We start from the raw sequence: 12,578 nt of genomic DNA on the forward strand, positions 1-12,578 counted from the left end.
ATTAAGTAAAATTTAAAATTCAGCTTCTCAGTCACAATAACTGTATTTCAGAGATCAGTAGTCATGTGTGGCTGGTAGCTACCGTATTGGACTCTGCATATCCAGAATATTTTCTTCATTGTAGAAAGGCCTATGTAAAACTTCATAGCCTTTTCCACAAATGGCATAAAAATGTACATGTTCTTCAATTTTTTTATTAACTGTATGAACTGGAGGTTTTTTGTTGTTAGTGTATGATTTCCTTCATTCTTTTTAGTTGTGTAGTATCCCATAGTATTATGCAACACTGTATTTATTTCAATATAGTGTGATTCAGTTCAGTTCAGTAGCTCAGTCGTGTCCAGCTCTCTGTGACCCCACGGACTGCAGCACGCCAGGCCTCCCTGTCCATCACCACCTCCCGAAGTTTACTCAAACTCATGTCCTTGGAGTCGGTGATGCCATCCAATCATCTCATCCTCTGTCTCCCCCTTCTCCTCCTGGGAGCTGTGTAAAAATGAATTCTTTACGTGGTGAGCTTCACTGGCACTTGTAATTATGTAACTTCAGGAAGAGACCTTTGAGGTCATTTGATCACTCCCTACGCTATGCGTGAAAAGAAGCAGGCCTAGAGCAGTGAAATGGCTTACCCCGGGGCATTTCAGATAGTGAATGGCAGGCCCTGGGCTAGAACTCAGCTCAGTGTTTCCAGGTCGTGAGGTCTTTTCAACATACGGGGTAAAAGGGCTTGATTAACCTTCTCTCAGAGATTTTATGAAAGAAATTCCTTAATTGGAAGGCAGGTGGAAACTTAACACCAGTCAACTTCTAACCATTATGAGTCAGAGGCTAATTTTATAATTGGGTCTTTGGGGTTGAATTGTTTTAAATACAAAAAATTTGAGAAGCAGGGAATGGCCCTTCAACGTTCAACTATGGGGATATAATTTTCTTAGGTATTGAACACTTAATTAAGCCCATTACGTTTGATCTTGAACTGGTTAATATATTGTTTTAGATCAGATAAGGTAGCCTCAGTCTTTGGTAACTGTTGCCTTTAAAACTTTAAGCAATCTTGCCTACTGATATCAGAATTAGGTTTTTATATAGTAGAATCACTATAACAATTTTATCAAATGACAGCAGTGGAATATTTTTAAGTAGTTGCTATTTGAGTAACTGGGTATTTTGAATCTATATTTAAATTTCAGAGGCTTTGTGTGCTATATATTTAGATACCTTGGTCTCTGTCAGCAGACTATTTCTTTTCCAAGCCAACCTGGTGAGAGATCCAAAATCCATCACCACCATTAGAAAACCACTTTACCATGAATGCGTCTCTGACAGTGTGTCAGTAGTTAATTAAATCTGTATTTTTATAGCTTTATTACCAACAGGTTGCTTTAGAGATCAAGGAAGAGTTTTATAAGAGAAATGTGTTTCGGAGGTAAGCTTATGTATTTGATCTGTTTTTTTTTTCAGATATGAAAAAAGCAATGAAAATGGGAGTCAAAGAAAATGAGTAATACAACTTTTTAAAGCTTTGAATGTAGATTAGTAGTGGGTAAGAGGAACTAAGTTAATGTAGTTTTTCGTGAATGCTTTGACCTAGGTTCCAGTACCACATAAATTCTAGAAGGTACGTCTCTGGAGTTCCAGGGATGATCTTAGCCAGTGCTGAAATGAAGTGTCCTTAGGAAGTCAGGTTCAAGATATCTTTTGGCTGGAGAATGCCTAGAAATCTTGGATAACTTAATTAAATCAGATTACCAAAAGGTGAGACTTGTTTTCTTCTCATTTTGGGAAGTCTGTAAATTTTTGTGCCTTGTAATGAGTAGCTGTTCAAGGGAGTTAACCTTGAGCTGTTCTTTATCAGCTTAAGATATCAGGTTCTATAAATGATAGGGAATGTGAGGGAAGATACATGAAGGCAAATATGGAAGCATTTACTATTAAAATAATACTTTCTTAAAAAGTTATTTTCCTTTGGTTAAATATCCTATTTTATGCTTATCAAGAGTCTTGAAGCAATAAGCACATAGTGTCCAGCACAGGGAAATACAGCCATTATTTTGTATGACTTCAAATGGAGTATAATCTGTAAATATATTAAATCACTATGTTGTACACCTGAAGCTAACATAATATTGTGAATCAACCATACTTCAATTAGAAATAGAGAATCTTGCCCAAGTCTTGGCCAGTTTGGAGCCCAGGTGGCATGGTAAGGACACCCGTGTCGGGGGAGAAGCTAGGAGCGTGTCAGGAGATGGGCTGCATGTGTAAGGACACCCGTGTCGGGGGAGAAGCTAGGAACGTGTCGGGAGATGGGCTGCATGTATGCATTCATGGATGCAGTGCCTTCCTCTGCCCTGAGAGGATCTCTGAGCAGCAGTGCCCAAGACAGGGAGTATGCTTAGTGTCCGTATCTTAGCTTCTAAATACCATTCTCTGCGAAAAGGAATCAGTGTTCTTGGAGAAATGACTGATTCCAGAGTTGGGACAAGGAAGACACAAGATGAGCTTAGACTGTTTTGAGCTGGAACACAAGGAAGTGCTCAGAGAGTCCTGGAGGTGTGTCAGAGGACACATCGTTTCATAGTGTCTCCTCCCCGAATACTCAAAAAGGAGTCATGTTTTATTGAATTTGGTGACTTGCTTTAGAATAAAACTTATTCTTGTGTGAATACTTGACCATAGACTGACACTCTGTGTAGTTATAGTTGGGGTTTTATTGGCTTGCTGTGCTTTAAATTTTAAAGGTTAAACTATGGAAATTATTTTGATTATAGATTAGGAAGTAGTTTTAGAATCTATGACTTCCCTTTGGCTGTATGGTTAGAAAAATACCAGAAAGGGAATTCCCTGGAGGTCAGTGGTTAGGACTCCACGCTTTCACTGCCAGGCCTGGGTTCACTCCCTGGTCAGGGAACTCAGATCCCTGCAAGCTGCACGTGCAGGTTAAAAAAAAAGGAAAAATACAAGAAATATATTCTGTGTCTCTGTTTTTCTAAGTGGTGCTTTATTCAACAGACTAGTTAGTAAATGTTTCTTTCAGGCTTTTGGCAAGTTGTTGTAAGCAGACTATTTAAGAAAGAGGCAGTATATGATGTTCATAGGAAAAAATTGAAAAGACCAGAAAAGTTGAACTGATACAGAGAAGATAGTCAATATGAAATTGCTACACAGATTTACTTCTTTTCTTTCTATAACTTGCATGCAACCTGCTTGCTTATAAACCTTATCTCCATCTTGTAGTAATGTCTGATAGCAGGTAAGATCTCTTCATTAAGAAATGGCCAAATATAGGTGTCGGCATGGTTGATTTTTAAAGGTCTGTGGGATATGTATGCCCAAATGTTAAGCAACAGTACGGTCTCTGGAAGTTTCTTTAGTCTGAAGTATCTTTTGATGACTTATAGCCATGCTTTAGTCAAAAGTAGAATCTTCAAGGCTTGACAGTACTTGGGTATTGGCCTGGTAGTGGTTAGTTCAGATTGTATCAGTAATATGACTTGTACATTTTCTGGTAATTAATAGTTCAGTTGCGTTGTTCAGATCCGCCCCTTAAAGATCTAGGAATATTAAGCGTTTTCAACCCAGGTCTTGACTAGAAATCATCTCTGTTTCCTGATATCGTTCCCTCTATATTGTTGTTGGTAACAGAACCTACCGTGTTCTAGCTAGGCACATGGCCACCTAACCAGAGCCTGTTTCTTAACCTCTCATGGATAGGGGTGGCTGTGACTAAGTATTAGGTAATAGGGTGGGAGTAGAAGCAATGTATACAACTTCCAAGTCATATTGTAAAAGGCAGCTGCTTGTCCTTTGCTTCCTCTTCTGTTCTCCAGGGCTTGTTGTTGTTCAGTCGCTCAGTCATGTCGGACTCCTTGTGGACATGGACTGCACCATGCCAGGCTTCCCTGTCCTTCATTATCTCCCGGAGCATGCTCAGACTCCTGTCCGTCGAGTCAGTGATGCCATCCAGCCATCTCATCCTCTGTCGTCCCTTTCTCCTGCCCTCAATCTTTCCCAGCATTAGAGTCTTTTCTAATGAGTCAGCTCTTCACCTTAGGTGGCCAGAGTCCTGGAGCTTCAGCTTCAGTCCTTCCAATGAACACCCAGGACTGATTTCCTTTAGGATGGACTGGTTGGATCTCCTTGCAGTCCAAGGGACTCTCAAGAGTCTTCTCCAACACCACAGTTCAAAAGCATCAATTCTTCGGCACTCAGCTTTCTTTATAGTCCAACTCTCACATCCATACATGACTACTGGAAAAACCATAGCTTTGACTAGATGGACTTTTGTCAGCAAAGTAATGTCTCTGCTTTTTAATGTGCCGTTTGTCATATCTTTTCTTCCAAGGAACAAGCATCTTTGAATTTGATGGCTGCAGTCACCATCTGCAGTGATTTTGGAGCCCCCAAAAATAAAGTCTCTCACTGTTTGCCCATCTATTTGCCATGAAGTCATGGGACTGGATGCCATGATCTTAGTTTTTTGAATGTTGAGTTTTAAACCAGCCTTTTCACTCTCCTCTTTCACTTTCATCAAGAGGCTCTTTAGTTCCTCTTTGCTTTCTGCCATAAGAATGGTGTCATATGCATATCTGAGGTTGTTATTTCTCCTGGCAATCTTGATTCCAGCTTGTGCTTCATCCAGTCGGCATTTTGCATGATGTACTCTGCATATAAGTTAAATAAGCAGGCTGACAGTATACAGCCTTGATGTACACCTTTCCCAATTTGGAACCAGTCCATTGTTCCATGTCCAGTTCTAACTGTTCTTCTTGATCTGCATACAGGTTTTTCAGGAGGCAGGGCTAGATGACCTGGATTAAAAGAGTAACTCATTTTCCCCTGTATTTTAGGACAGTGAGCAGCAAATATAAGATGACCCATGCCTCTATCTTTTGCAGCCTTAGAATACCTTCTTGGTGTGGACTTCTGTCATACTCAAGCCGTTCTTAATAGGACTGTGTTAACGTAAGCAGCTTCCTGGCTTGATCCAAGTGCCATTTCAGTTTTTCCACTGTCATTTTTTCCTCTTTCTTATTTAACAAAAATGTTGGTCCAGGTCAGTCCTTTATGTTCTTTTTCTTCAAAGCAACCTTTGAAATGCTCTTTCTCTTCAATATCAGCTTATCCAAAGATAATTCAGACATGTCTTTGAATATATAATTTTGAGATCAGTGAGCAAATCTCCTACCTTAGTGTCTCCCATAGAAGCCCAGGTACATGTGCACAGATGTTTGTTAAATGAATTAAGAAAAACACCATGGGGCAGAGTCGTTATTTTCTGAGGAGTTAGGGAATGGGCGAGATAGCATTTTAATGGCTGTTAAGAAAAGCTGGTATATTAAAGCATATGTTAGTTAATTATTTCTGTTTAACAAGTTTGGCAGTTTAAGACCACAAACATTTATTATTTCATGTTTTCTGTGGGAATCTTTTCATGGCTTTGCTGGGTCCCTCTGATCCAAGGTCTCTTATGAAGCTATGATCAAGGTGTCACTGGGGCTGCTCAGCTGGGGCTTAAGAGTTTTCACCCAGGCTTACACACGTGGTTGTTGGCAGGCCTCAGGTCTTGCTTGGCTGTTGGACAGATGTTGAAGTTCCTTGCCATGCCATTTCAGACTTCTCCAAAGGGCTAATCACATGCAACAGCAGAGTCAAGAACACCCAAAATAAGAAGCCGTGGTTTTCTTAACCCAATCTCTTCTGCCATACTCTTTTCATTAAAAGTGAGTCAATTAACCCCGCTTATACTTATGAGGAGAGGCTTACACAGGTGTAACTACCAGGAGGTGGGGTCAGTGAGGGCAATTTTATAGGTTGCCTACAACAAACCATACGCAGAGATCTATTAAATATGCACTGGTGTTTCAGCTTCGATTTTGCTTTTTTTAAATTCATCTTTGCTGGTACTGGTGTTATCTTCCCTTCACTCACTCATTGAATTTCCTTTCACCTGAATAAAATCTACCTAGATTTAGTCAATTATCTGTTGTGACAATCATCTTACTTTCGCAAAAGAACAAATTAAGGTCCAAAGAAGGTGCTATCCAAAGTCACACATATTTTAAACAAGGCGTTTCTTGGTTCCAGAATGTGCCACACAGCTTCTGTTTGCTAAGGGACAAATTAGCCCTTTAAAATCATGTAGTCCTTTAACCTTCAACAAATGATCTGATTTCTCGAAATCTTAATTTTCTTGTCTATGAAATGTGGAGGACAAGCATAAAAAAATCCACCAGAGAGGAACCTCTGACTTTGGCTGCATGAAAACTTTGGTGAATCCTCTCTGCAAACAGGGCATGTATATGTATATATACACAGACACACATATGTCATATATGTATATACACACATACCAATACCCATATACATATATATGGAAATAACTGGGAAAAATTGCCCTGAACTATTTGGGCTTTGGGAATTGACCAAAGGCAGACAACAAATTGATATGTATTTATTCTTAGGAAAACTACTAGAGCTTCAGGTAAGAATAGTGGAAGTCTAGCCACTCCAGTACTCTTGCCTGGAAAATGCTATGGACAGAGGAGCCTGATAGGCTGCAGTCCATGGGGTCGCGAAGAGTTGGACATGACTGGGTGACTTCACTTTCACTTTTCATGCATTGGAGAAGGAGATGGCAACCCACTCCAGTGTTCTTGCCTGGAGAATCCCAGGGACGGGGGAGCCTGGTGGGCTGCCATCTATGGGGTTGCACAGAGTCGGACACGACTGAAGCGACTTAGCATACCACTCTTGAATTGAGACCTCTAACAGCAGTAGATCAAACCAGTCAATCCTAAAGGAAATCAGTCCTGAATATTCACTGGAGGGACTGATGCTGAGGCTCCAGCTCGGATACTTTGGCCACCTGATGTGAAGAACTGACTCATTGGAAAAGACCTTGATGCTGGGAAAGACTGAAGGCGGGAGGAGAAGGGGATGACAGAGGATGAGATGGTTGGATGGCATCACCGACTCAATACACATGAATTAGAGCAAACCCCAGGAGATAGTGAAGGACAGGGAAGCCTGGTGTGCTGCAGTCCATTGGGTCACAAAGAGTCAGGCACGACTTAGTGGCTGAATAGCAACAACTAGCTGTTTTGGTGTCTTAAGAGGGTAACTTAGTTACCCTCAGTTCAGTTCAGTTGCTCAGTTGTGTCCGACTCTTTGTGACCCCATAAATTGCAGCATGCAAGGCCTCTGTCCATCACCAACTCTTGGAGTTCACTCAAACTCATGTCCATTGAGTCGGTGATGCCATCACCAACTCAATTAGCGGCAATGAATAACAACCTGTATCTGTCAGCTAAACGTGATGAACTTTGTAGGAAGAAAATGGTTAAAACCCACATATTTTCAGGTTTGATATTGTGGTGCCAGTTGGGATGAGGTGGGGATCAGCTAGGAATTTAACCAGCGGATCTTGGAAATGAGAGACCCATAAAGGGATAATAAGCTGTTCACATATCCTTGGTTTACTCAAACTATGCACATGTCCTGGGGAGACTTGAGAGTATCTAGCAGAAAGCAGGCCAAAGCAACCTTGAGAATAAGCCTTGAATATGCTCTTCCCAACCCATGCACAGATTGAAGAGCAGGCTCGAGGTATTTGAGCATTTTTTTTTGGCCCAAATTTAGACACAGGGAAGCCACACTAAAGAAATATGAATAAGAATTAAAAGTTGAGCAGAGACATGCAAACAAACATTCAAACTTCAGATCCTACCATTTAAGGCCAGGGAGATTAAAGTTGAAACATTTCAGATAATCAAATTCCTGAGTTGCTACAAATGTTACCTAAAATGTCTGGTTTTGAATGAAAAATTATGAGACATATAAAGAGACAGAGAAAAAGTGACCTGTACTGAGAGGAAACAAAACAGTTAATAGAAATTGAGTAAGCACAGATATTAGACTTAGGAGATAAAAACTTCAGACTATAATAAACATGTTAAAGAATGGAAGGAAACATTATTCAAATTATAAGAGATTATAACATTGACCCAAAGAATGGAAAGTTTCAATATAAAGACATGGAAACTGTAAAAAAGCATTTTCTGATGCTATTAAAAATAGCAGTGCTTTCCTTTTTACAATTGTATTTATTTATTTATGATTGTATAGGCTGTCTCTGGTTGCAGTGAGTGGAGGCTTCTCTTGCAGAGCACAGGCTCTAGATTGAGTGTTGAGTAGTTGCGGTGCACGGGCTTAGTTACTTTTCAGTATGTGGAATCCTCCTGGGTCAGGGTTCAAACCCGTGTCTCCTGCATTGGAAGGTGGATTCTTACCCACTGCACCACCAGGGAAGTCCTTCCTTATTTTATTTCTGAGTTGTTCATTGATAGTGTATAGAAATATTTGTTTCTTAGCTCTAAATTTTTTTGTGTATGATTTTTCTATATAAAATCATGATAATTGTAACTATAGAACATTTTAGTTTTCTGATCCGAATGCCCTTTAATTCTTTTCCTTATGTAATTGCCCAGGCCAGAATCTCTAGTACGGTGTTGCGTAGAAGTGGAGACAGCAGAAATCTTTGTCTTGTTCCTCATCTCAGGGGAAAATATTCAGTCTTTCACTATTAAATGTAATAATAATGGCAGAATTTTTACACATGCTGTCTATCACATTAAGGAAGTTCCCTTCATTCCTAGTTTCCTGAGTATTTTTGCCAAGAGAGGGTATTGCATTTTGTCAAATGCTTTTTCTACATTAATTGAAATGGTTGAGTTTTCTAAACCTTTATTTTATTAATGTGGTGTGTTAAATGGATTCATTTTTGCCTGTTGAACCATTTTTCCTTTCTTGGGATAAATACCACTGGACCGTGGTATATGACCCTTTTAATACGCTGCTTGATTCACTTTGGTGATACGGTTGACTCTTGAATAGCATGGGTTTGAACTATGCAGGTCTTTTTACACTCAGGCTTCTTTTCGATAGTAAACACTATGATAGTACGTGGTCCTTGGTTGGTTCAATCTGTGGGTGATGAATTGCACATAGGGAGGGCCGACTATGAAGTTACACTTGGGTTTCAACTGCATGAAGGGTCAGCATCCCAATCCCTACATTGTTCAAGGGCTAAGTAGGCTTTTTAAGGATTTTTTGCATTTAAATTCATAAGAGACATTGGTGTATAGTTTTCTTGCGATGTCTTTGACTTTAGTGTCAGAGTAATGCTAACCTCATAGAGTTAGCAAGAGTTCCATTATACTTCAGTTTTGGGAATCATTTAAGAAGGATTTCTATTTGTTCTTTAAATGTATCACTATTAGGGCCCTCTGGTCCTTGGCCTTTCTTTGTTGGAAGTTTTTGATTACTGATTCAACATTTTCTCTTATTATAGGTCTATTGAAATTTTCTATTTCTTCTTGAATCAGTTTTGTGTAGTTTGTATATATCTACAAGTTTGTTTCGTTTAGATTATCTAATTTGTTGGCATACAATTGTTCATAATACTCCCCTATAATTCTTTCTTTTTTTGTAAGGTTGGCAATAATATCTCTTTGTATTCATGATTTTAGTAGATTGAGTGTTCTTTTTTTCCTTTCTCGGTTCTCACCTTAGCTACTCCCATATCATACTTCCTCTTTAGGACAGCCCATAATAGTGACTCTTTTAGTAATGGTCACTTGTACTAAAATGGTTTTCTGTTTTAAAACGTTAATTTTTCATGGCTGGAAGGATGACCACCCCTCACCCATGTTTCTGTGGGGAACCTGGCGCTCAGCTGTTCAGACAGTGTGCTTGGGGTTTCTTATATAGCAGAGCAGCTCCCTTGCTGTGATCAGTCCTTGATACAAGGGATACATTTTTTAAAAAAGATTAATTTTTTCTAACTGGTAAAAACTTTTATTGCCTTTAAAATGTTTAACACATATTATGTGGTTCCTTTTTTATTCACAGATATTTTCCAATTTATCTCTGGATGAACGTTGCCTTTCTGCATCATTGGTTTGCAAGTACTGGCGTGACCTTTGTTTAGATTTCCAGTTTTGGAAGCAGCTGGATCTTAGCAGTCGTCAGCAGGTATGGATTCTGATTCTACAAAAACACTCAATTTGACCTACTCAAAAAATATCTTTTTTCTTCTTAGAAATTACTTCTTTCACACTGTAGTTTTTCAGGATAGTTCAAATGACTGAAATGTATAATTCTGTGCTTTAGTAATTTTTTTTTTCAAATTCAAGTTGAAGCTAGGTTTCTGTGATGGATATATCTTTTAGTTTGGATTGGCAATTTGGGGTTGCTTCTGAATCCTTTTTGTTGTAGTCCTCTTTGTTTCCCCCACCGTATTACTATTTTTTTCTACTACATTTGAAAAAGTTACTAAACTTTTCATTTTTTGGAGAGAGAATTAGTAGACAGCCATGGCAAACACTTAAATAGTGCTGCTGACTTGCCATGTAGGTACTGTTCTGTGAGTTTTATGTGTATTCATTTGATCAACAGCCTTATGAGTTGATACTATCATTATCTCTATTAATATAATAATATACTTTTGATAATAGTATTCTTATAATGTTATTTTGTGTGAAGAAATGGAAGCAAAATGGAATAAGGTAACTTACTTTGTTTTAATTTTCACTTGGATGAGTTTTCCAATCCTCCCCATTGCCCAGCTGCCCATTATGTTTATATGGTGGTGTCATTTAAGAAAGAAAGTACTTTATATTGCCTTATTTCAGACAGTTGGTTGGACTTGTTAAATTCTTCCTTGGTTGTCAGTACTTGGCTTTGGAAACATAAAATATCCACTAAAAATAGGGTTTTATTAGAGTATTAAACCTGCTCAAAACCTCCCATGATCTTGTTAGTAGTGATGTGCTGGTGAGTGCTTTAACAGCTGGCCTCCAAAAACAAATGAACAAAGAAGAAGCCCTGATACTCTCCCCACGACCAATTTCAAGCTAAAAGTGTGATGTCACAGAATGTGATGCTATCACTGATGTGGAAAGTGATACATATTCCAGACTCTCTGATTTGGCACAAGCCAACTCCAGCATACCACTGGTAGCATATGTGTCTGTTTATAACACATGCACTGTAAAAAAAATAACTTCCTGAGCATTTGTTTTTAAGTTTCCTTTTTGTTTGCCTGCCTTATTGGTAAGGGTTAAGACAGTTATACAGTGTTTACCTGCCTGAGTTCATCAAGTTTGTATCCAGGGGGCATGGTGAATACTTGGTTAGTTGTGGCTGAGAGTGTAGAGAGCAGTAATGTGAAGTAATCCATGGAGTTTTAACTTCCTTAGTCTTGAATATCCCAGCTATTTGTTATAAGCTCAGACTATTAGCTTTTCTCCTCTGCTGGTAGTTAGGTTTGGAGGTTTAAAAAAAAAGAAAAGAAAATAGAGAAAGAGGCACACTGTTTCCAACAAGTAGAAACAAAGTGGTTTCAGCCTTTGTTCTTACACCTTGTACTCCTCAACATGCCCTGATTCTTTTCTTCTTCCTTTCTAACTTTAATCATATGTATTTTCTCTCATTATTTTTACTTAAAACACTTCAATAATGGTAACTCTTGGTGTTTTTTTTTTTTTTCTTTTTGGAAGTATGATTGGTCAGGGAATGTGTACAGGTTGGTTTTTAAAAATTGTTTAAAATATCAAGATGGTCCTGTGAGTTTTTCACTAGATGAATTTTAAGATTACTTATATTTAGCTCTGAGTCTTCTGAGATAAGTTGTTTTTTTTTTTAATGGCCTTTATATATAGTCTTTGGTGTCCTAATATCCAAGATGATATATAGTATAAGCTATGGATTTAACTATATGTAATGTATTCTGATAGAAGTAGGAAAGCAATTGAAATTTATATACTTTGGTTCAGTTCAGTTCAGTCGCTCAGTCGTGTCCGACTCTTTGCGACCCCATGAATTGCAGCACGCCAGGCCTCCCTGTCCATCACCAACTCCCAGAGTTCACTCGACTCACGTCCATCTAGTCGGTGATGCCATCCAGCCATCTCCTCCTCTGTCGTCCCCTTCTCCTGCCCTCAATCCCTCCCAGCATCAGGGTCTTTTCCAATGAGTCAACTCTTTGCATCAGGTGGCCAGAGTTTTGGAGTTTCAGCTTCAGCATCAGTCCTTGCAATGAACACCCAGGACTGATCTCCTTTAGGATGGACTGGTTGGATCTCCTTGCAGTCCAGGGGACTCTCAAGAGTCTTCTCCAACACCACAGTTCAAAAGCATCAATTCTTTGGCACTCAGCTTTCTTCACTGTACAACTCTCAATATCCATACGTGACCACTGGAAAAACCATAGCCTTGACTAGACGGACCTTTGTTGGCAAAGTGATGTCTCTGCTTTTCAATATGTTGTCTGCTGCTGCTGCTGCTAAGTCACTTCAGTTGTGTCCAGCTCTGTGCGACCCCATAGACGGCAGCCCATCAGGCTCCACTGTCCCTGGGATTCTCCAGGCAAGAACACTGATGTCTAGGTTGGTCATACCTTTCCTTCCAAAGAGTAAGTGTCTTTTAATTTCATGGCTGAAATCACCATCTGCAGTGATTTTGGAGCCCCAAAAAATAAAGTCTGACACTATTTCCCCATCTATTTCCCATGAAGT

General features: G+C 39.2%; 1 protein-coding gene across 1 annotated transcript in view; it reads left to right on the plus strand.

The window, feature by feature from the left end:
* The window catches only part of FBXL17 (F-box and leucine-rich repeat protein 17), a gene marked incomplete at its 5' end in the record, with an annotated part of 389,687 nt that overhangs the window by 3,181 nt on the left and 373,928 nt on the right, over positions 1-12,578 (plus strand). The window contains one exon of the mRNA XM_010843793.1: positions 9,913-10,035. Within this exon, the coding sequence (XP_010842095.1) occupies positions 9,913-10,035 (123 nt within the window). The remainder of the gene's footprint in view (positions 1-9,912; positions 10,036-12,578) is intronic.

Source organism: Bison bison, unplaced genomic scaffold, assembly GCF_000754665.1.
Source record: "Bison bison bison isolate TAMUID 2011002044 unplaced genomic scaffold, Bison_UMD1.0 scf7180017864189, whole genome shotgun sequence".
Taxonomy (NCBI): Eukaryota; Metazoa; Chordata; class Mammalia; order Artiodactyla; family Bovidae; genus Bison; species Bison bison.